Below are 26,369 nucleotides of genomic sequence, written 5' to 3' on the forward strand. Positions count from 1 at the left end.
CCTACCTCTCTTCCCCTTCCTCTGCCCCCGCTGACCTCCTCCCAGTATGTTCCTCATACCTATAGTTCTTTTCCCACTCTCGTTGCCTTTTTAGTTTGCCTTTGTTTCAATTTCCTAGCTTCTGTTGTTGGTTCTTGTGGTGCAGTTTTCATTTTAATGTTCATAGTTTTGATCCTCCTTTTTCTAAACCAGTCACTTTAACATCTCATATAACAGTGGTTTGGATCTAATGAACTCCTTCAGTTTTACTTTGTCCTGGAAGCACTTTCTCTGCCCTTCTATTCTGAATGACAGTTTCGCTGGATAGAGTAGTTGTGGCTGTAGGTTTTTGCTTTTCATTACTTTGAATACTTCTTGCCAGTCCCTTCTTGCCTGCAGGGTCTCCCTTGAGAAGTCAGCTGATAGTCTAATTGGGACCCCTTCGTACATGATTCTTTTCTTCTCTCTTGCTCCTTTTAAAACTCTCTCTTTACCTTTAATTTTTGACAATTTGATTATAATGTGTCTTGTAGTGGTTCTCCCTGGGTCCAGTTTTTCTGGAACTCTCTGTGCTTCCTGGACCTGTAAGTCTATTTCCTTCCCCAAGTTCGGGAAGTTCTGCTTCATTACTTTTTCACGTAATTTTTCAATTTCTAGTTCTTCTTCTTCACCCTCTGGCGATCCTATAATCTGAATGTTTGATCTCTTATAGCTGTCCCAGAGGTTTCTGATCCTCTCCTCACTTTCCTTGCTTTCTGTTTCCTCTTTCCGTACTGGTTGACTATTTGTTCCTTCCCTATGTTCCGGTTTGTTGATTTGATCTCTGAATTTTATTTCCTCACCATTTATCTCGTATGTGTTTTCGTTCTTTTCAGTATGAGTGGCTTTCAATCCTTTCTCATCTCATTCCAAATCTTTTGTTAATTCTTTAAGCCACCTAATGACTATAGCTCTGAATTGAGCCTGTGAAAGATTTCTTATTTGTTCATCTTTCAGATTCTTCATCTGCTGTCTGGTGAGCTGCGTCACTGGGATTTCTATAGTTGTCTGCCTCATTTTGACAGATTTGTGTTTTGCTTTGCTTTCTGGGTAAACTATAGGGGGCAGAGCCCTGTGTACTCGTCACTACCCGGTGACTGGCGGCGATTGGTGACCTTTTTCGACGTGCTGTGGCGCTTTGAGTGGGGGCGGGGGTCCAAGATGGATTCCTGCCGTTATTCTCTGCTGGGAGACTGGGATCTGTCCCCCTGCCCTCTGGGCCTCACCATCCAAGGCAGTGTGGGGGCTGCCTTTCCCAGAGTTGGGTCGTGAGCTGCCTGGGCTTGACTGCAGCCAGGATTGCTCCCCCTGCTGCTGTCTCTGCTGCTACCACAAACAGCACCACCTGATTTTGCCCCCCGTACCCATCCAACAAGCACCGCTGGTTTATAACTTCATACGTTGGGCTTCCATGTAGTTTTATTTTCTGGAATTTCTAGTTATCTTTTGTTTTGAGATAGTTGTATTCCTTTCTAGTTGTAGAGAGAGACCGAGTGTGTCAGTCTAAGCCTCCATCTTGGCTGGAAGTCTATATGATTCAACATTGGAATTTTTTGAGTAAAGAGTCCTTACCAAGAGCAGTAACATTGAATATGCTTAATTAGCATAGACTTTGGGTAGACTAAAACCAAAACTCCAAAGCCTTAGTTGGCTTGAAAATGACACCAGATTTAGCAAATGAGTTAAAGAAGATGGAATAGAAAGTAACACATTTATAGAATATGCATAGGCAGTGGAGTGTTTGATTCACTTCACTACTTCTGTTCAATTTAGTTTGTTATAGTCAGAGAAACTGTCCATATTTTAAGTGGTTCTTTGGCATCTTAACATTAAAAATATTTGCAAACAAACCAACAGTGGATGTGGGTGGAGAAATGCTAAATGATGCTTTGTCAGGTTTTCAGTTGTCAGGAGGAACAGACAGATTGTCTAGGGTTAGAAATGTCTTTGGGTTGAAGGTGATTGATCACCTGACTCATGGAAAAGCAACCTTGGGTAAGTTACTTGGACTCAGGCTCTTAAGCCAGAGGACAAAGGAACCAAAATGTCCAGTTAGTCTTTTCTAAGTGTGCTATTTCTGATTTGTCTTAACAACCATGTCATTCAAAAAGTGATTTCATATCTGTTTAGATAAGTTTGTTCACGTAACATGAAATATATTTGCAGGGTAATGAGTGAGGATATCCTTTGGTTCCTTGAACTTAACCTCGTCAGTGCTTCCATGTCCTCAGGGAGGTCTTGACACGTACAGCTGATGTTTATGTGAATCTTCAGGGCACCCACTGTTGCTGACTACAATTCAGAGGCTTTGGTGTGTACCTGTATTTTGTACAGCCCTCCTGTACTAGCACCTCATTGGTAGTAGAATGTGATGTCTATAACACAATTTTTTGATGGCATATAAATTATATCCATGTTACTTTGTGCTTGTACCTCCATCAATAACATCATTCTGCCTTGAAAAGTACTGTAATTTTTCAAGTTCCTCTGTCTGAAATTAGTCTGCCAATGAAAGTATATTCAAACTCAGCTCTTTGAAACCAGATGTATTAGTCCATTTGATTATTTTCTTGGGAACATTTTTCCTCTAACGAAAAAAGGAATGCCTTGCCCATTTAACAAGTGACTAAAGATAGCTAAGGATTAAATATGAATGCAGTGATTACTGCTTTCAAAAGCCCAAATAATGGAGAGTATGTTGTTGTTGTTGCTGTTGCATGAACTATTGTATCGCTCTGCAGTTGCCCTGCCTGGTGAATTTTCTCCTCCCATCTTATTCCTAACTTGTAAATTTGTGTATAAATTTCTATGCATTTGTAATACTTATATTAATTCTATGTCATTGAAAAACTTCAGAGATGGAAATTTAATCATCAAGCCTGTATATTTTTATTGTTATTTATTATTATCATCATTCTTAGCCATGGATGTAGTGGCACATGCTTTTTTCAAATATTATTATAAAGCTAAAATTTTTAATCATAAGACTTGTGATGAAGCCAGTTTTAGTCTATTATGAAACCACTGCACTTTTTCATTTTTGAGAGCTAAACTCAGAATGCATTGAGCTGTGCCTTAGTTTATTTTCCATTATCTTTCTTCCCCCAGAAAGTGTGCCATTCATTTAATACTTCATTACAACTAAACTGCAATATGTATACATGCTACACAAAATGAGCCATTTTGTTTTAAAACAGATTGCAGATGAAAGGAAACCATTCATTTCTTGCTTGCTTGCTGTAATTACTAGAGCACTAATTACTCCAAATCACTGACATCCAAGGTCAGGAAGGATGACAACAGAAACATCAAAGAAAAGATGTGGCTCACTCAGTAGGACAGATTTTTTGTATTCCCAAACACAGTATTTTTTTATGGCTACTGTTTTTTAGCTTGATGGTGAAAAACAAAACAAAACAAAACAAACAAACAAGATACACACACACACAAAAACAAAAACTCTGCACACAGTCAAGATTGCTCAATGTTTACTATTATTTCATTCGCAGTTTGACGGTGAGAACATGTACATGAGCATGACAGAGCCGAGCCAGGACTATGTGCCAGCCAGCCAGGTGGGTTAATTAATCTTCTCTGCCTTGTTTCAAATTGTAATTAAACAAATTCAAAGAGTTGCATTGCAAATGAGTAGCACTATCAGTAACTGCTGCAATCAGGAATAATCATAATTTATAAACAAAGCATTTAAGCCTTGTTTCCAGCTAATGAGATAGAGCTGATAAAACACCGGAGTTGGCATTTGTTGAAAGATACTACCTTGTTTCCCCTCCAGAACGGCAAGCAGCTGTTTTGCCAGCATGATCTTTGCTAAACAGTTGTTTTACCTTTAGGAAATAAAGTCTTTACAGGTGCAGGTTATTTGTGCTTCTGACTAGAGACAAGTTAATCATTATAAGCTACACATGTCACAAATAGCTTTAATTATCCACTGTTGGGGCAGTTTTCAGTGAAATGTTATATTTATAACCAAAATCACATGGCCGATCAGCACTATACAGCTGCTTTCAGAATCTATTGGGTGGGTAGTTTTCAAACCAAAATGTATGATATGATTGAAACCTTTTGAGGGCACGTTTGTATCCATTTTGCTGGAAATGGTTGACGAAGTATTTAATCATGAGAAGTGACAACAAAAGTCCAATGGTTATATTTATAAAAGTAAATGCTTGGCTATTTATTTTTAGATACTTAAGACCAGGGCCTTTGATCCAGCAAAAGCATTTAAAGCAAAATTATAACTTCCCTAGGGTTCCAGCATAACATAATATGTAAGAACATTGTAAGCAAAAATAAACAAATGAATGAATGAAGGTGAGTGTGAGTTCGTGGGAGCATTTTGTGGGCTTGAATGTGTTTTTTTCCTAGAAGACTGTAAAACCATGGTAGGTTGGAGTTTCTTGTAACAGTGATTATGACGGAAACTCTAGCATAGTATTGTAGTTTTCAATGCCTACATATCTGCTGAAATAGGCTTGTTAACTAGGAAGGGTGGGGGCAGGGGGATTATAAAATTTCTATTGTTCTTCATGGTGGTTGTCAGTGAATTAAATCTAATGTATATGTTAGTGGTGCACTTTGTGGGGCTTTGAAATTTCTCTAAGAACACAATGTCTTGTGCTTAACTCAAAACAGAGGCAGGCCTGACTCTCCATGAACTTTGCATTTCGAAGTCATTATGTTCACTGCCTCCTCTGGCAGACATTCTAGAAACCATGCTTTATTGTTCAGACTAAAAGGTCATTGTGAAGTTCAAAGATCCGGACTACATTTCCTCCCATTCAACGGAGTTGCTCACACCAGAATACCTTTGGAAGGCTGAGCTTTGCATTTAAAATTCTTACTGAACTGAATTCATTCTGCTAAGTAGCCTCCAAGATCCATAGGTGGTTCTGAATAGGACTGTTTGATTAAAAAATGAAAAATGTTACTATTAATTTTCTTCTAACCATCAATCCCAAAACTGTACTGACAAGTTTAGTATTACTATTAGATTAGAGCAACCCAGTATCATCTCTTCGGTGCCTTTAGGGTTTTGAAGTGTAAGAGCTAATTGAATTTGTTTGAAACAGTAGAAACACAAACTCAATAAATGATTGCTGTTATAAAGCAGCTGCTCCCTCTCAGAGAATCATTATGTCCTTCTTGACTTTTGGATAAAGGATTAGAAATTCAAAGCATATACATCATAAGAGCTTGAGCCCTTAGATTTTTTAATTCAAGTACAACGGATAATAGTAAGCCCTGACTAAAATTAAGCAAATAACATTATTTTTCTTAATATTTCAGTCAGGACTTACTAAGAATGTCATAAAATTTATGAAGGAGTAAGAGCTCCAAATACTTTGTCTTTGTGTGTGCCAGAATCAAACTATTTTTTAATAATGTAGCACACATTAAAATGTTTTAGAATGTGTTCCTTTTAAAAATTAGACTAATGTAAGATAATACATACTCTGGGGCAAATAAACTTCACAAATTACATAAGTTGAATGGCCTTAGCTAAATTTTCCACTTAACATTCCTTTTGTTTACTGTAATATGGTGTGTTCAGGAATTCATTACCAGGTATTCTTTTAGGGGATTTTAATCAATTTATCCCTTTTGGCAATCATAAATAAGATTTTAGTCATCCTGCAGGAAATAAAAAAAAAGTTTTGTTCTTTTTCTCCATAACATCAAACATCTGCATAGCTTAGTAATCCAAGACAACTTGCCTCATAGCATCACTCAACAATTATAATTCCTGTTCAATTTTCAAATCAGTACATGCTCTGAGACTTATAGACTAAGTTGCTAAGTAGGAACATATGGTGTACTACTGCTCCTGTGATGTTGCTGCAAGCAAATAGCATAATTCTGAACTTGAAATGATTTTTATAGAAAGCCAATGCTGCAATAGCTCCAGCAATGGAAGTACACAATAAAAATTAGTGATACTCTTTTAGGCAGTCCCAAAGGGCTCTTCGGCACTATCCACCACATGCATTCTATACCTCTTAAGTGGGTGTATACAAACCCTTAAAGTTTTTGCATATAATTTTGTAATTGATAGGCAGCTTTTAAGTTAAATATGCCACCACATAATAAGCCTGATGAGATGTAATACAAACACATGACATTTCCACTTCTTTCTGGCTCCATTCTTGGAATATTGGCTATTTTCTCCTTTAATAAAGTACACTGACCACTCAGTGCTTTAATCTTAACACCATTTAAATTTTTCTTATTCTGGATAAAATTTGAACCATGCAGTGCAAGGTTTCTTTGTGTTTCCAGACCCTGGCTACGAGGACTCATGTGGCCTGATACCTTATGAAATTGCAGGTTCCCTCCTTCAGAGTTTGTGGGAAAGTGTGAGTAGACTAATGAAAGGGAAGCCAACTGAAGATTAGCTAACAGTCCTTCATAAACTCACTCCCTTCTCATCCTTACCCTGTCCCATTTGATTGACCAGTGTGCCAGAATACACAACAGTAAGACCGAGAGGGTTGGGCTTCTCACCAGAGCTCAGATACTTCTCCAGAATCTCCCAGGCCCACTCAGATTCACATGTTATGTGTCTTTCTCTTCTCCTAAAAAATTCCAGCCCCTAGAATTATAGTACCTTCTTTATTTCCTCATCTATGGTTGTACTCAAGATATAAATGTACGTTTGAATTGCATACATCAAAGGAAACAGGAGTCTGGTTCTCTTGATCAGAACTTTCAATGACACAAAGGTTAATAATTCATTTATGTTTAGTTTTGAACATGTGCCATTACTTTTTCTCATTGGTTTTTCTTCTCTAGGAGTTCCCAGAATATCATTTTCCATGGCTACCTGTTCATTCCAAGCTTTCCACATCCACAGGCAACATATTTAATCAGTTCTCTGACATAAGAACACCTCTCATGCACACCTTACTTGGGATACTGTGGGAAAATGGTTGAAAAGAACTGGCCTTTTTATATAAGAAATAATTGCTTAATAGGGGAAATAAAAAGATTTTTCTGGTTCCAGGTCAAGAAGCAGCTTTGGTTACTTGATTGGAACATATTTTCAGTAATTCACTTCCTCCTTGACATTGGCCTGTACTCCACTAAACCATTTCTTTTTGTTTCCTTCATTCCTTTCCTCCTTCCCTCCACCCTTTTTACTTCCTTTCTTCCTCCTTCTTTCCATGAACAGTTATCCTTTAAGCATCAACTAATTTTTGTTGTTAACTCTGAGCATCATAATAAACTCAAAAATATTAAATGAGACCCCATTTTATATTATTTTCAGGTCATGATTAGGTTTCTCTCTCTGCTTCTTTCCTCCTTCCCCCACTGAAATTGTCTCTTACCTAGGCCCTCAAATCTCAAAGTTAAAAAATAACGGTGATCAAATAGACCAATATTTTTTCTCAGAATCTTACAGTGAAGTATGGGACATATATTTTATACCACATGTTTTGAACACAAAAGCTGAAGGGCATTTATGTATCTAGGGCAGTTTTCTCATATGCGTTCGGGTTTGATTTTTAACTTTACTATACACCTGTCCCTGCAACAGCTCAGACTAAACATATCAATGCATCAAATTGAAATTCCTCCCCTCCAACCTACTCCTTCACCTCCTAAACTTCTTTTTTCCCTTTATTGCCTATAGTCATAACAGTTAACACCACCTACCCAGTCTTCCAAGACAGAGACTTGGACAGTCTCTTTTATCACTCAGCCTCAAGTTAATCACAAATAGTGTTGGTTCTACTTTTTTGCATAACTTTTGAATCTGTCTCCTCTTTTCCCTGTATATAATTATTGCCTGAGTTCTGGGACCCACAGTTTCTCATTAACTTGTCACATCTCATCTCACTTTCACCTTTTCATTTCTCCTCTCACTGTTGCTGAATGATCCATGTTTCTTCCCCACTTACACACCTTCATGCCTCTAGTGTGTGCAAATTGGAGTTATCGAGGCACATATTTGCCCCTCTGTGGCATGCAGCATGCTAAAATTGGGACCAATTTTTTTTCCCATCTGATTATGAGCTTTTGAAGGTAGCACTCACTCTTGTTTCTCTGTGGATCTCCTGTGCATAGAATAATGTTTGACACATCAGAGGTATGCAACAATTTTTGTTGAAAGATGAGGAAATGAATTCATTTATCTTGTATATATTTTAAAATCACATTTATTCTGAGTGTTCTAGTTGCAATGATTTTCAGCCCTGCATTGCAGACACTTAGCAAATCTGGCCCAGCCTATTCCATTCTACTAGCACTCCTCTGTCTGGTGTGAATGCCTCGACACATTAACAAAGGAAGCCACTCTCCCACCTCCTCAGAAAATAGTGTCAAGTACAGGACGCAAAGAATTAGTGTGATAATGAACTAAATAATAATAGGAGTTATTCTTACAATGATACCATGTCACTGTTTGTCATCAGCAATACAATGGCTCTGGAAACAAGAGGACTCTCCAAGTACTGTTTTATACAATATTTTATTAAATCTCTTAGAATTACAATGTTTTGAGTTTGCAGACATTTTAATAACTATATCCATATTTTTAATTACATGTTTTTCAAATGAGAAAAATTTCTAGGTTAAAATGTAAATGAGGTATAACAAAGGGGCATACATAGTATATTTTTAAGAGCATTTTTGAAAAAAATTCTTGATTATGGGCCATAAAATGTCCATGATGATGACATAAATTTGAACTATAAATTAGACCAATTACTTTTAGATTGGTTCCTTTTGGCAGAAGTTTCAAGCGTAAAGTCTACTTGACTTTTTGACCATTGACCCAATAAAATGGCAAAGCTGCCATGCTTTGAATAATCTAGTTAGTCCAACAAAGTCTGGCATCTTAACAAGCCCAAACTAGTTACTCAAACCAGTCTTCGGTGTAGCATTCAAATGATTACCCTGCGCAGTCCCGGAGGCATTCATTACAGACAAAATTGCTCTTGTTGCCTTGCATACAAGCTGAGTTTTCAATGGGAAATGAAAGGATGCCTGGAAAAATAGGCCACCTAATTAAGTTAAACTACTCTAGCATTTGGCTTGACATCTTCATTACTCAAAATTAAAAAGATGCTTCATTTGAGCACACAAGTTACTATTGTTTATGTTGTTTTCTTCTTAAATTGGCTTCTTACATGGAAGTCTGTTTTTCAGAATTATATCTTGAAATAGCTCACATATTTCTTACAGTTTATAAAAATGTCTTAATAGTGGTATGGATACTGAATACGGGCACCATCCAAACATATATCTTAGGGCTCTTGATAGCCAAACATACATCAGTCTTCCTGCATATTTTCTTGATTATTTACATATTGGTGTGGTTGAACTTCAGATGATTCTTTACCCAAGTCTTTATTATTTATTATTTTTTAGTTGGGTTTTGACTGTTAACTATAAATGATCATTTAACAGGAGAAATATGAATTTTTCAAAAAACATTTAAATAGACCATAAAATTTAAACTGAAATTCATTTGTCCAGTAGAAGTGTTTTATATCAACCTCTATAATGGAGCTATTTCAGGAACATTTTAAAACATAAACACATGTAGAGCACACCATCTACTGATTGCCAGTTCCTACTCATTGACACTAATGAGGCTGCTGACAGGTTAAATGTTGTGTATCACATAGATTTCCAGGCTGTGGGATTTGTGAACATAAGACTCATTTTTTATTTCAGAAAATGAATGTTTGTTGCTGAGTATGCTCAAGAATTTTATTATAATTGTCTAATACTATGTTTTGCGAGCATTAGGGAAATAAATTTCAGTGATAAAAATTATGAAAATATCTGAATGGAATAACATTGGTGGTAAAAGATTCAAAATAGATTCTCAAAGCATCCAAGCTCCATTTGGAGGATCATTTGTTCAGTGGGCAACTGTCAAGTGACACCAAGACATTTAGGTGCTGGGAAGAGGTGCTGTGGCTCTAGTGCACAGCTTGACAACTTAACCAGCTGCAGTTGACACATTTTGAAAACAACCCTTTGGCTTGTTCAGAATTGCATTTTGGAGATTTTTTTTTTTACTTTAGCACGTGAACAACTAAGAAAATTAAGTGCTCTCCCCTGTTAAATTTTGCAAGGTGTAACACATTAGATTTTTTTCCTGGCACTTATTATAATAAATCTGTCACTAAAGAATGTCCAAAAACTAAACATAATATTTCACTTTAAGATAGTAATGTGTTGAATGATGTCATCTATCTCCATTTCCAAGGCACTTAAAGATTGTTCTAAACAAACCCTCAAATTTTAATATGCCAATATATCAAGTAAAAGCGATTTTGTCCATTTTCGCTATATGAACACTGAGGCTTGGAAAAGCTGAGGTTTTTTCCATCCACCTGCATCTCTTCTGAGACATCCTTCTTATATGTTCATCTGCCACCCAAACACCTTCAAAACAGTGTCAAGTTTCCCTTTGCAGTTTCAGTTCCTCGGTTTGGGAGCAGATTGAGGTAGACTTCCCAGAAACACTAAGAAGGCTTCAGTTTCATTGTCATTTATATCCGTTTTTTCCCTTTCTCCTACGTTTTTTCTCACCTATGTTATTTCACAGTTTAGATATAAAAATTTATACCTATAACCCTGATGCTTTGAAAGTAATTGATGACTGTCTTGAAAAATGTTCTTTATACATTCCTTGCTGTTTATAAGTTATGATGATTGATTCTTTTGCTAGCAGTCAAACAAGTGACTTCTGAGTCCTAACATCAAATTATTCAAATAGAATAGCCTGGTCATGATTTGAGACCAGTAATGAAGGCTTCCCTGTATGCAGCTGGGTTTTTCTGCATTTCAGGAGAAGGCCCTCTCTCGAGAAGAGCTAAACACACTGTGAGTTATTTTCTGAACTCAGAAAGCAAGGGGCCTTAGAGGAATGGTGGTTGGGGACAGGGGACAGGCAGTAGGATCACAGGTGTGGGGCAAGGCAAGTAGCCCGATACAGAAGTTGCCTTGGTAGGGGGCAGTCTGGGCTCATCTGTACTGTGAGCATCCAAATGTTTATTTCTTATACTCTGACTTCAATTTAACTTCTTGCTTGTCAACATGATGGTAACTTTCAGTAGAAAGTTTCTGCTTGGCTGGAATTTTAGGTTAACATTCCCCTACCCACAGTGTAATAGATGACTTAGATCCATAACGATAATAATAACTGTGAGTTGGCAACTACCTGCGTCTGGCAAGGCACTAAGCAAAGGCTTTGCATACATTATCTCAATCCTTAGAATAATTCAGCAAGGATGAGAGAGGTAGAATGATGGGCAAAAAAAAATCCAAAAAAATAGTAGCTATCAGAGTTAGGATTCTGGCCTGGGAAGGCCTAACGCCCACATCAGAACCCATCCTTGGTCAGCTAGTTTATATTTGCATTTTATTCTAGAATGCTGCCGCCCTAACCTCAGCCCTTGTTAGCGTTGAGATAACTACAGTGCGTGAATGTGTGTGTGAATCCTCTGAAAACACTAAGTTGAATCAAATGAAACTGCAGATATATGACCATCTTTTACCTGAAAAAGCAGCAATCTTTTATCTGTCCAAACACACATAAAAAGCTGGCAAGATGAGGTGTTTATTAACTGATCCTGGCTTCTTTTATCCGGACCAGCAATTCCTTCCTTCTCCTTTTTTTCCATTCTTTTCCACGCCTTTGCCGTCACTGCTGTCCTCTTACCTCTTATTCCCTTGTCAGGGTTCTGGACTTTTCCCGCCTGCAGCACTTTTCCTTCCATCCTCCAGAAGGAAAACAAGGACAGGAGATATTTCCATAGAAGACACTCACCCTTTCTATTCTTCCACAGGGATCCCACTTCCAGTAGCTCAAGGATAACAGGTTTCATCTTTATCAAACAGGAAATTCTCTCCAGTTGTTTCACACTATTTTTCTTCCATGTCCCCATCTTCAGCTCCACTTCACTACAAGCTCCCTTTGTAGCAAAGACTTTAGGGAGTGAGATGATCCTCAAATATCTAGGCACCCCCATGCAGTGGGTGCCTGTGAAACGTTCCAGAGTAGGAATAGCCTGTGAGAGGGTGATGAATACAAACGGGAACTCTTTCCATTTTCTGTTCCTTGTTTGAGGCAGAAGCCAAACCAAGGGACCAGGCCTTGCTTATGAAGCATGCGTGTTTACATAGTCAACATTTGCTGATTTCTACACAAAAGTCAAAATTGAGAATGGCCATAAACACAGCATGTTTTTTTACTTTGCATATAAATTACCTACATAAAAAATAGGCCAACACTGAATGTTCAACTCTGTATTGTCTACCTGCTTGCGATTTAGCAAATAGAAACTGACCATAAGAAAAAAACCATTTCACTCAGGTTTTTTAAAAAAGAAAATTTATTAAAGCTCAAAGGCCATAAGTATTTTAAAATGGTATATTAAAACCCAGTGCATTTTATTTCATTACTAAATATAAAAAAACAGCTTTGTAATGATGCTATGGGTTTCCCCTCTGCCCATCTAGTTCTCTAAATACAAGCAGGTCATTTAACCTCTTTGGGCCTCAGTTTTCTCGCTTGTAAAGTGGGGCATAGTCTCTGAGGTCTTCTCTCAAGTGAGTATTCTGTGATTCCATTTCAGCATAAATACAGTGCTCTAGAACATTATCTCAAGGAGAAAATATATAAGGTTTTTGTCATACTTTGCTTCTTAACAGAAAAATCAGAAACACCTTCAATGTTTGATAATAGAAATCCAAGGGAATAAATTGTAGAACATGCACACAATGACATAATATAAAATATACTTAAAAATATATATAGCTATTAGATAATAATGTAGTGATATTAATTGACATGAAGTTATTCAAAATCCATTTTCAGTGATCAGATTAAATTGTATGATGGTATAATAATAATAATGTAGTTGACATTTACTGATTCTCTTATGAGCCAGTATAATATTACCCAAATTATTTATTTTACCTCATTTAACCCTTTGAGTGCCATGTGTAATTCGAAATTTGGATCAACATGAGAAAAAGTTATAGCAATATATAACCTGAGGTACAAAAAAGAACAAAACACAAAATATGAATTATTCCATTGTTATTTACACTTATAGTCATCGAAAAAAGAGTCGCTGAGAGCAATGCTGGCACTTTTGGGAAAATTTGTCAGTGTCGCTCACAGTGACATTGGCACTCAAGGGGTTAATCTTGATATCTATATAGATACCCTTAATGAATTGATTACTATTTATCGTCCTTATTTTACAGATAAGGCTTAGAGGAGTTCAGTAACTACATATACTAAGAGATGAGCTGAGCTTTGCAGGTAGCATCTCTAGCTCAATGTTGCATTTCTGACTTTTAAAAAATATAATTAAAAATTATAATAATGTGAGAAAACAAAACCACCAAACAAAATAGAAAATACAAACTAAAAAATATCTTAAAATATACACATTTTAATAGCATATGTGTGTTTTTCAGAATAGTTGAATTAAGAGTGATTATTTTCACACATATCTTCAGTGTTGTTTTTTTTTTTCTGGTTAATGTGGATTATTTATAAAATGAAACAAAAAGGTATAAAACTAAATATCAGAATATATTAACTGAATGTAAGAATTGAAAGCATCTGTAAAACTTTTTAAAAAGTGTAAACTGCATTTGTACATAAAATTGTATGTCAGACAATTACATCTGAATGTTTTAATGATCCCCTTTAAACACTGAATATGCAATGATGACCTGTTACCAGAAGAACATACTTGGGCCCCACCGAGTTTTCAGAAATAGTCCCTGCACTTCGGTCTGCTCTCCTTAATCATCCATGTGTGGGCCATGGGTGGTAGTGGGAGTACATTGTTTGTTTCCCCTCTATTATTTTTTAGCCAGAGATCAGGAGGCCCTTATAACAACTGCACATAACACTTGGCTTTAAAATATTTCCTAAAAATGCAGCTTGTAGACTTATGAAGACCCTCAAACAATAGAGGGGGGGATCTGTTCCCCATTTCAGTATCATTAACGAATTATGACAGTAGAAATGTGTATATGTAAATGTTAAGGACTATTCTGGAAGTCCCTGGAGAGGTGGCCCTGGCAGCAGTCATGATTCACAGAGGAGTGTTGTACAGTCCTGCCCCACCCACCCCTCATCTGAGAGCGCTTGGTGTACTGCTGGGATCCCCCTGGATCCTCAAAGCTTCAGCTTGCTAATCTTACTACAAGGGGCTGGGTTTACCCAGTTCTAGCCCTTGGAAGAGCCAATGTCAGACATTCTCTGGAGTGACATCAAGTTGACTCTGTTTTTTGGTCTCATTCAAACTTTGCTCATAACGTAAAAATCATAATCCAATAAAAGCCAAATCCAAAAGATGCTTGCTTTGGGCCTAGTACCCCAAATATCTTTTTTGATTGGTGGAGCCAGTCTTGCCCTTGAAGTTTTCTTGAAGACTAAGAACCTGACTTTGCTGTGGAACCTCCTTGTTTCATTGTCTAGAGGCCTTCATTTGACAGTTTTGTGTACCTCCCTTGATCACTTACTGCATCTCAGCAGAAATGTCTGGTCTTCGGGCTCTGTTATAAGGGTAAATCTGCTTATAATAATTCCTTTAGCATCCAAGCTTCAAATAATTCTTCTTTTATTTACACTCTTATATTACTAAGCCTGACACTTTGAACATGCTCCTTATTGGGAGCCTAAATACTTATATCTTTTCAAATTCATTTCTAACAAGCTGCATCTTATAATTTTTTTTGTATCTCAAATCATACTTTGCAGGATGCCTTACACATAGTAGGTGGACAACACATGTTTCTATGGAGAGTGAGATAGTCATTCACTTACTCAATACCAGTTACAAAAATTAATGAGCACAAATAAAATAAATGTACTTTCTACCAAATATTGTATTTTGATAACTGTTGCTTGAAAAATTAGTACATTGTGTGTTTTTAAATGAAGATGATTTATTGCTATTGTCTAACATGTGAAGAAAGACAAAAAAATTGTTTGCAGGATCATTGGCTTGAGCACATCAATGGCACTGTTGGACAATTCTTGCTGAGTGTTAAGATGATTTATGTAACAGACTGAAGCTTTCCACAGTAATACATTATAGTCTCAAGCTATCAACACTTGTTCATGCAGAGACAAAAGAATCTGAAAGCTACCCACTTTGAAAGTCTCCTCAAAGAAATAGGAGATAATGTTGATGCTGTTTAAACTCTTTTGAGAGAAATCACCATTACATGCAATATCTTAACTTATGAAAACATGCGGAGTACATTTATTATTTTTCAAATGAACTCAGTTTGCTTTCTATTCTGTTATTTGAATCATACTACAAGAATTTTCAATAATAGAAGATGAAACATGTTCAAGCATTGGCATTTTTCCTTTTTATTAATTTTATTGTCGTTCAATTACAGTTGACCCAATTTTTCCCTGCTTGCTCTCCCCTGCCCCGCCCACCCACCCCTGCATTTTTCTATCATGAACTTTCAGGAATTATGTTACAGTTAAAAATTAAGGCATTCTATATACATTTGATGGCAGTGCTATTTATTTATCTTTCAAATAAAGAGCTATATGAAAAACATATTTTACAATGTTATAACCATAGCCATATTTTTAGTGTATGCATGATTGCATGAAACCATCACATAATTTAAAGATATGTATGAGATGATATTTTTTAAGTTCTTCTGAATTATGGGACTTCTTGTCACCAAAGATTGAGTGCTCTATATAATGATTGCAATATGTGGACAGCGACCCACAAATGCAAGGTTCATCTGGTGGAGAAACTAGATTTTAAAAAGAGAAGAAAAGGCAAAGGCCAGAAGAGAGTTCCCATTTTTTGTTCCTGGTCAGCATATATTAACACTCTCTAGACAGTATGAAAACAAGAATTCTCTGTAGTCAAAATTAAAATCAGCCTAATTAACATCCCACTTCCAGATGTAATAATGTAGCATAAGAATAAAAAATTAAGAACAGGCCGTAGCCAAAGGCAATGTGGATTGCAGAAGGAGACAATAATGTAAACAGGATACACAGGTCATAGAATATGTAAAGCAATATGATTAAAAAGGAATGTGAGTAATTAAACAGACAGGGAGAATGAAGTCTTCCAAAGATGAGGTGAGAAATTTGCTTTCCTTTTTCACTGAAGGGGAGACTGGAGTAGATTGCACATGGAAAATGACAGTGGCTTTAGGTAAGAGGCTGGAAAAGCTCCCAAACAGAGCAAGTAAAAACATATCAGAAGGATCCTCTGTTACTTTCCTAACCCTGTTTCTTGATTCTAGTCTGAAAAATAATCCATTTTATTAGTATTTTGACCTTGCCAAGAATCTCCCAAGGAAGGTAGTTTTTCTACTAACACAAAACCAGTATGTTAGAAATTATTTGTATAGTTTTGTTGAGAATTTAGATACTGAAATTATGGTTCCACATTCTCCTGCCCTTTGCCTGGGTCAGTAGGAATGGGACTGTCAGGAATTGATCAGCCTGGGTCACAGGTATGCCAGTGGAATTCTCTGAAAAAGCAGTTATGGCACTTTGAACATGAGGTCATTGTCACCCTTCACCTGTTCACCATTTCCCACTATCTTTTTATTCTTTAATTTCAAAAATACAATAGAATGTTCTTAAAGGAGGAATTTTATCTTAGCTACTTATGAAGAACAGTTAAATAAACAAATTATGTATGACTGGGGCTACACTTTGCTTCAATATGAAGTCTGATCAGTGCCAAAATCATTGAAATTCCTGTATAATGATGACTAAATTCACTCCCATACTGTTCACAGCCAATTGTTTTCTTGGATATGACCCCATGGATGGCATATATAAACCCATTTAACAATAACTGTAGCTAGGCTAAAGCTGCCATTTATAAGAACTTTCTTCGTGGCAGACGTATATTATTGGGCTTTTTTAACCTAACTTATGTTTTTGTTTTCAATGCTCATAAGAACCCCAAGAAGTAGGTTTTGATACTTAGGCTCACAAAAAGTAAGAGACTTTCCCAAGAATTCACACAAATAAATGCTACAAAGAACCTGGATGCAGTCCCTTTCTATTGGACTCCAGAGCTTCAATTCTTTCTGACATATTCTGTGGCCCATTCTTATCAGTCACTGAAGGAATCATTATGAGGCCTCTCAACCAGACCAAAATCTGTCTCCTTCTCATGGAGAAAGATGTAGCACTTCATAAGCTAAATATGCAAATTTCAGTGTTAAGGATTTAAGAAAATTACTTGAAATAGTCACCGAATCTATTATTTAGAACTATAAAAATATTCTCTTGAGGAAGATGATACTGTATTTTGAAATTAATACTTTAATGCTTCCAACAGTCCCCTGTGGCCTTGAAAAATTTATATATTACATATTCCAGAATTGGCCAAGTATCGTGATGGTACAGCCCATGCCAACCCATGTTCTGTGACCCTGGGCTCCTGCTCCCTGGACACAGAGGGGTAGGCAGTGTATGGTATATCCCAGCACCAGCATATGGGGAAACTCTCCTGTGTCTAGAACCAGTGAGTAGCTTAAGATCAGGGAGAATCTGGTTATATAGAAATAATATAATTTTAAGTTTTTTGGATCATTTGGCTCCTGCAAACTGGCTATGTTTTGGAGCAAATCACTTTGAATGTTTATTTGCAATTTACCTTTCTTTAACATGATGAAGATATAAGATAAAATTAAAAGTATTGGCTTGAATTTCATACCACTATCCCTAAATACTTTCCACTTGTGTAGATGGTCACCATTGACTTTTATCATTCCTTGTGGAGAAGGGAAGCTGTATGGCTCAGACTGCTGGTAAAATTCTGATCTCTAGACTGGGAGGGGCAAAGGCACTATAGAGGGTGATAAGGAAGATAATTTTCTTGAGGGTCCTGTAGTATTCAACGCTGGAACCCAGCCCCATAGATCCTCAGAGGGCATGGATTGACTCTTTGGTGGTCACTAACTCAGGTAACAAAAAAACCCAAAAAACAGTTATGTGTCTCATGGAATATGCTTTGGTCCCAAGAGAGCCAGTATATGAAAGAACCTTGAAACTCCTGGCCTCACTGAAACTTGAAGGAGGAAAATAAGCCCAAGTCAGACAAGAACCCTGAGTTGGTACACAGGTGCTGAAGGCCCACTGTACCCCCTAAGGGTGGTTTTAACAGAAGAAGCCTTCTCTGGCCACTCAGCCTCAGGTGTCATCACACCACTGATGTTCCTGTTTCTCAGATCCGAGTACCCTCCCATGAGCTCTATGCCCACTTGTCTAATTTGGCCCTTGCTAACAGTTAGCCATGGGCCACCAGACCCGCTGTCTCCAAGAGATCCTGATGTGGAACCAAGGCTTCCACCTAGTCCTTAGCTGGCATTGTACCTGCAGTGGGGATTAGGTTCCAACAACTTCTGAGAGCCAAAAAGAGCTAAACCCACCTTTGGGAATCCCCAGGGACCTCTATGTCACTATAGAATAATATGCGCAAGCCATTTCGGGGCGACAGATCAATAGCCAGAGAGAGGCACCAAACTACCCTGCCCCAGTTTTGTTAAGACTGCTTAAGCCTTTATATCTCTAACAGGATACTTTTTGCTTCCTGACATGCTGAGGGATTAACATTACATACCCTCTTGTCAAATGGCCAGTGCAAAGTCTTGGGAATACAAGATATTTATTCAAACACAAGGAATAACACGAGTATATTCACAACCTTCATGCCTTTAAAAAGTCATTTTAGCATTAATTCATTTATGTATGCATTCATTCAATGACTTGTTTGTTAATTCATTCAACAAACATTGAACCAGGCAGCTTCATATGAAATAAGGGAAAATATTGAATCATATCTTATTTATACATCCCCTCAAAATTGCACATTGTTTCTAATATACAACTTACTATTGTTAGGTCACTTTTATTTCTATTAAGTTTTTAAATGTTAAAATAAAGATGTCATGCCATAGAAATCAATGTTGAGAAATTAGCAATTAGTTTGGCATTGAAGTTTTTGTAAATTCTGTGACATTTTGACATTTATACAATTTCCATGGTACTTTTATATGGCATTAGTTTCACTGTAATAGGCTTATGGCGTATACTCATATCATTATTTCTAATGTAAAGAACAGAAACTACTCAGTAGTCTTATGTTGTTAAAATTTGCAGAGGAGGGCAAAGGGAAAAATTGGGACAACTGTGATAGAACAACAATAAAATATTTTTTTTAAATTTTTGATCCACATAACTACTCATTACGAGTTAAGTTGTGGAATCTGTGGTTTTGTTATATAAGTGCATGGATTACATAACATTAATGTATAATTACATGAAAATAAACCATATAGCTTAACTTGCATTATAATCGTTACTACTGAATGTAAAGTGATACCAATTAAACCTTCCTTCAGAACACCACAAATTAAGATTTAACTATTGCAGAAATTCTAGAATGTAAAATTATTGTATACCTTAGGTAGAATATCTCTGGATATTTTCAGAGATTTAATGACATTTATAAAATTAGAAACATCTTTCTCCTTTATTGCTGGCATTAACTGTGCCTTATCCAGGAAAATTTCAAATACACCAATTAACTTCTTAAAATACATATATCAATGAGTTCAACCTTTGAAATGTTGACAAAAAGACAAATTATAATTTTTTGTGCTCATATAAATATTTTATTTTAGTGGGGTAGGCACTGAGGTGGAATTTCGGACAAAGGAAGACCTGATATTAATGTTAATACTAATTCTTAAATTATGAAATTTTGTGCATCAGAAACAGTTGATTGGCAACTTTGTATCATTCTCCCTAATAAAATAGTAGCAATTAAAATGCTTATGTAAGTAAAGGTAAGTATAACAGGAATGAAAACGCCTTCCTCCTTCACATATTCATCCTTCGTATGTACTGAGCTCATTATTTACCAGCCAAGTGTAATTTAACTTCTGAGTCTTAATTTTCTCTTCAGGAAATCAGGGTAATAGTAGCTACACAAAGGATTATTGTGAGAATTAGATGAAGACACAGCCAAGCACTCAACACAGTGCTTTATATGAAATCAACATTAATAAATATGCTTCCTCTCTCTTCCACTTCCCTGTTTCACATCTTTTATCCTTCTTCCTATATGAATACCTGTACCCAAACTGACAGTTTAGATCTATAAGACACAAGGTCTAAAATATATAGCAAAAGTGAGAAGTTACTCAAACTTGTAATTTTGACACAGAGCACTAATATGTTTTTCAGATCAGATATGCACTGCAAGCAGGATAATTTAGCAAGTGATGATTGAACTTTTAGAGTTGGTGATTTCTTTTCTAGCAGAACTTTAGATATTTAAAAGAATCAAATCTTTCCTTCATGTACCGCTAGTCTCTAACCTACACGTGCCTCTCTGCGACCAAGTCTCAATTCCAGATGTTCCAAGTAGCTCTTCATTTCATCATGTCTTCTGACAGCACCTAAACAAATATATCAAAAGTTGTACAACATTTAGCAAGTGCAACTTGAAGATTTTCTTTCCGTTAGACAAATAGACGCCATCTGGAAAAAATAACCCCAGGCGCTTGGACACAGGAGCATGAAGCTTATTGGCGGAACACCCAATGAATACCTTACACTACTTTCTTTGGCTCCTACCCTCTGCCTGCTCATTTCAAATCTTGCACACTTCAACAGGCGCTGTGCTGTGAGACAAACGAGTCCTTGTTACCCATGCACTCAAATACTATGAAGACTCGCTTAATTTGAAAGACAGGCTTTGCAAAAATTATCTGGATCAAAATTGTTTCCTTTTATACTAGGATATTTGCTCTATAAAGGACTGCTAAATATCACTGTGTCTTGACGTTAATTGATAGCAATATTTTATTATTCAGTTCCTCAAATTATCTTGCAGCAAACATTTTCAACATTTGCCGTGTTCCATTTTTAAACAGGAGTTTCCTCATATAATCTTTCCTTCCTTCGTTGCTCCCTCCTCTCCTCTTTTATCCAAAGCTATTGTTATTTATTTTAGTGAATGACTTTTATTTCTAAATTTGTATTATAATAATTAACATTAATTTTGCTTTTCAAAATTGGCTGAACTGAATTTAAATGACTGCAATATTATTTATTAAAGCTAAACATAACTTTTATAAATTAAATAAATGTGAATAGCCAAAAATCAAGAAAGCGATCTTCATTTTTATTTTGATGATATAATCTTTGTGACAAGAACAGCTTTAAGTGGCATTTTTTCATATCAGACTTTCTATGCAACCACACTTATGCAACATGCTTTAAGATATTTCTTTACTAATTACTTTCCTTTCGCCCATCAGAGCATGTAGCTTTTCAAAACCCAAAAGCAAATTGCCTCAGAATTTCTGGAATTCATTTTATTACATCTCATGATCTGAGCAGTAGGGAGTCCTATGAAACATGTTTGATCAAACATTAACTCTATAAATTGCCTTCCTTCCCCACAATTCTTATGAAAAAGGTATTCAGCTAGATTAAAACTCTGGAAAATTTTAATGGGACTTTTGAAATCTGTTTGAGTTCAGCTCCTTGGAAAAAAATTAAACTGCCTAATGGAAGCACTCTTTGTATGAGAAGTGGCTATGCCTTTGAGGCAATTTTCTTCTGTGCATAATAGTGAAAATTGTGGCTGGATAATCTGAGTGTTGGAAATGTCTTGGCCAAAATTGTAATGCTGCTTGTAATAATATCTGAAGGGGGCATGTGTGTTTGTTTATGGTGAGAAAGAAGAAGTGGATGATAATGTACAGTCATCTCACTTTGTGTCTTTGCAGTCCTACCCTGGTCCAAGCCTGGAAAGTGAAGACTTTAACATCCCACCAATCACCCCTCCTTCCCTCCCCGAACACTCACTGGTGCACCTGAATGAAGTTGAAGCTGGTTACCACTCTCTGTGTCACCCAATGAACCACAATGGCCTGCTACCATTTCATCCTCAAAACATGGACCTACCTGAAATCACCGTGTCCAACATGCTGGGGCAGGACGGAGCACTGCTGACCAACTCCATCTCCGTGGTAAGGATCTGTTTACCAATACGTGGTGGGGAGCAAGAGAACGGCTGGACGAAGTTAAATTAAATTCAAGAAGCTTTCAATTGTAACACTGCAGTATTCTGAAACTAGAAATAACTTTAAAACTATAGAACATGTTCTCCATAAATCCTGTAAAATGCTGAGGCACTTTTCCATTTTATATTTAAGTCTAAGCAAAATCAATTAATGACACGTTTAATTATGCATATATATAAATCAAAGTACTCAGTACTGTTTGACACTGACTGTTCACATATAAAGTCCAACTATCTGATTAGTTTCAGATAAAAAGTTCTCTTTAAAGGTGCTACCTTCTCAGTAGTGAAGGATTCTTCACCACAAGTATGACTTTCACATCTTCTGAACAAGAATCACTATTAAGTTTGGTTTCTACCCTATTTTTCACTTTCAAACTCCTAAATTTACATAATAGGAAAGAAGTACGTAAAACAATTTTCATTTTGATGTTGGAGATATATAATTCTTATGATCAAAATTTATCCCCATTAACATGTTCCAGTGTACTGGACCTATTGGTCTCAAAATCTTCTAATGTTCCATACTTCTCAAATTTAGTGGAAATGGATGTCATCAAGAAAACCAGCAAAAATTAAATTTCCAGCCCCTAGTCAGAGCCCAGAGGTCTGCATTTTTAACAAGCATCCCTGACTTATCATAAAATCTTTCCTTCTGACTTTATGTCATCTAAAAACTTAATATCTCTGTCTATATTACAAGTGGTGAAAAATATTTTCACTAAGATGTGGCAAGAACGGAGCTTTTTACCACATCATAAAACTCTCCCCAGGGCTAATAGTGACTTTGAATTAGCACCCTTTGGTTTCCATTCTTCAGTCACTTAACAGTCCAGCTATGCTGTCATTTTTGTAAATCGCTGAATAGTGCTGTCATATTCACTATGAACAAATTTATTAACTTGTTTATATTGTTTCTGATAGGAAAGCATTTTATATTTTCACTTATCTCAGTCATTTGGGGGTGTATTTCTAACTTGAATGACTTCACAGGAAGGTTTTTCTGTTAATTACCAACAGAAAGGGTGTATGTGAAGGAAAGTTGAAAGAAACCCCCCAGTAGTCATTTTTTAGGGAATGCAGCCCAGAGCCTAATGCCATGATGGTGTAAGATTTTCCTAAGAACTGGCAGCTAGCTGGTTGGTGAAGAGGGGAGAACCTGTTTGCATTACTAGCAGTGGTAGGAAACTCAGCACTATTCCCTTAGTATTTTATATTATATTCTCCTGTCTAGATTTACCTTAAGTCTACTATGACTCCATTAAGTAGACAGTGGATTATTAACAGACTTATTAAATATGTAAACCTGAATAGTGTACTTAAAAGTAGTCACCTTGGAAAATCATAGGCTATTCTTTGGGGCTAAACCTTTAGATCCAGTTCATGAATCAATAGGTGCCCAGGAATGGCTTTATAAGCACCCCATTCACTAAGGAAACGAAGAGCAGACAGTGTATTAAAATATCAATTTTATCCCCTATGTTCCTTATAGTATGAATGGAGTTGGGCCATAGGAGGGATAATGAAATATTCAATTACATAATTTAAGTCCCTAAACCTTTTCCTTTATATAACTTGCCTTCTTAGCATTCCTAGGACCCTCTCAATACACCATTTACTCTTTAAAAGACTCTTGCGCAACTTTAACAAATATGTATCTGGGCCTTCCCCAGATTTTCCACCCATGGCATTCACTCCTTCTCAAATGGAGCTCAGGACTGGACCTACTTACACCTGTGCTGACCCTTCCTCACTGTGCTTTCCTCTTAACCTCTCAGGAGCTTCTGTTCATCCACTTTTCTTTATGCTATGTCCACCCAACTGAATGTCCAAAACCAAACTTAGGTATTTGCCTTTTAGCATAGCATTTCCCTTGGAACTTTTAACACTTTACAAAGCAGAACGCACTGATCAGCCTACACTGAGGGGGATGAAGCTCCAACTTGCTATTCAGCTCTTGGCAAGGAGAATCTAGCTGGGTTTTCATTGGATGGTGAACCTTCCCAGGACCTCTCAACATGGGTACCTACTTTGCCTACTCATAGTACTGATCCTAACACTTTAGTCTTAAGTGAAAAGCTACCCCAGCTGATAATACAAGTCATGGTGAGGCTTTGGAGAGACACCAGCACTGTCCAATAGAACTGTCTTTGATGATGGCTTTTCTATTATCCATATTGTCCAATAACAGTAGTCGTTGGCTATTGAGTGTTTTAAATGTGGCTAGTGTGAATGGAAGGCTAATTTTTATGTTATTACACTTCAATTATTTTTAATTTTGCCATATGTACCAAGTAGCTACTATATTGAGCACCATACATCTAGTTAATAATGTTGATTCTAACATTAAGTCCTTATTAAACCCATTTTTAAAGCCAGAGTGGTCTTAGAGACCGATTTGGAGATTGAATTTATTATAAGAATTCTGTTTTAATCCTTTGAGCTCTGGCTGGATTCCAGGATCCAGAGTTTGATATATTATAAAGTTGCAATAGAAATCTAATAAAGTCGGAAGGGTCAATTTTATTGGAGTCTACTAATTCCTTTGAGAAACAGAGCTTCTTCACTTCTTATTTTGAGCTATTATGTATCTAGAATGCCATTCATAGTGTGTACATTTTAAATGCTTACCATGGTCTAAATGTTTGAAAGGCCTTGAATGATTGATAAGACAGGGTTACTGTCTTTAGGAACTTATAAACTATAGGGAGGAAAAAGTGAATACTTTGAAAACAATTGGAATGAGACATGAAGCAATGAGAGAGAGGCCAAGGAAAGTGCTTGATTTAGTTTTATTGGTGGTGAACCCAGTAGGAATTTTCAGTTGGAAGAGATTACAGTAATCTGGTTAGGGTAGTTTATAAAACTTAGTAGAAAAGGCAGGACTGTAGTCAGGGTTTGAAAGATAGTTTTGATTTGGGCAAATAGAAAAGAAGAGGCATATTGGAGAGCATTTCAAAAGCAGGTTAGATACTTCAGGTTGGGAGATTTTACCCAAGATTTCAAAATCAATCAAACTTCTGTGGGCTTGATATGATGGATTCTAAAAAATTATCGGCTGTTTTCACTCAAGGCAAATGTCACGAGCATATGTTCATGTCCCTGCTCTCCACGGCAAACGCATTAGGGTAGCAGTGCTGTAGGAGGACATTTTTGGCACCTCCCTGGATGGAGAGCAGTGGTAGGAATCTGCCAGTGCGGGAAAGTCTGAGGAGCCTGTGTCATAACCAGGCGAGGGGTGTTGAGGAGGCACACAGAGTGGTGACAGTGAGAACAGAAAGATGGGGTGCTAAGCTGTTTTCACATCATTCCCAACTATATATGGATCTAAAGACAAACAGCCCTTCATATCATCATATTTTACATTTAAAAAGCACTAAGGGGTTATTTTCTTTGTAAGGAAGTTTGGGATGATAAAATATTCTCTTCGCACTTCTTTGTAAAAACTGGCTAAAACTCTTTCCTTAGCAACTTGTGCATTCCTAATGTGATCACAAAATTTAACAGCCAACTATTGACTGGTTTGCCAGTTGCTGAACTATATATGAAGAGTGCACAATTTAAGTCATCAATGCTCATATAGACAAGGAGATTACGGCTCCTGAAATCAGGAGGTAAATGCTACCCACCAAGAAATTGCAGTGCTCTTTCTGAGTTCTTCTTTCAAGGTCACCTACAGTATGGGAACACCCAAGAAGAGCTAACACTTGTAAATTTTACATAATGAACTTGCTGAAAGTTTTAAAATCCTGTGAGTACAAGCCACCCCCAGCAGAATTATATACAAGATCAGCTCTTTCCAATGTTGTTATCCAAAAACTCTTCAAAGTTATTAAAGCTGAGCTTTTTGCTGTTAGTATGGTGCTTACATCTTTGTGTTAGTATTTTCACATGATGGAATTTTAGAATTTATATGAATCTAAGGTGAAAATATTTTAGTTCCCATTTAGATATCATATGTACTTTAGAGGTTATTGTAATGTTTAATATATATGCCTCATTATACGCTATAGATGTTAATATTTTTAGAATATAAATTTTATATAACATAATTCTGAGATTTTATTTTAAAGATAAAGATAAATTATTATACATAATGTTTTGAGATTTTATTCTAAAGATAAATTTTTTGTCTCCTGTCCCCAGTAACTATATATGTGTTACAATGTCACTGCTTTTAAGCAGTTGTCTAATATATGAACTATAAGCATTTATTCCATATGAGAAACCAATATGCGA

General features: G+C 36.5%; 1 protein-coding gene across 2 annotated transcripts in view; it reads left to right on the forward strand.

Annotated features, from left to right (window-relative positions):
* TOX (thymocyte selection associated high mobility group box) overlaps window positions 1-26,369 on the forward strand; it is a 318,751-nt gene that overhangs the window by 160,574 nt on the left and 131,808 nt on the right. For both annotated transcript variants that reach the window (XM_090283657.1, XM_090283658.1), the window contains exons 2-3: window positions 3,528-3,593; window positions 21,835-22,077. In XM_090283657.1, the coding sequence (XP_090139783.1) occupies window positions 3,528-3,593; window positions 21,835-22,077 (309 nt within the window). The remainder of the gene's footprint in view (window positions 1-3,527; window positions 3,594-21,834; window positions 22,078-26,369) is intronic.

This window comes from Furipterus horrens, unplaced genomic scaffold (assembly GCF_987537825.1).
Source record: "Furipterus horrens unplaced genomic scaffold, mFurHor1.1.pri manual_scaffold_7, whole genome shotgun sequence".
Classification (NCBI taxonomy): domain Eukaryota; kingdom Metazoa; phylum Chordata; class Mammalia; order Chiroptera; family Furipteridae; genus Furipterus; species Furipterus horrens.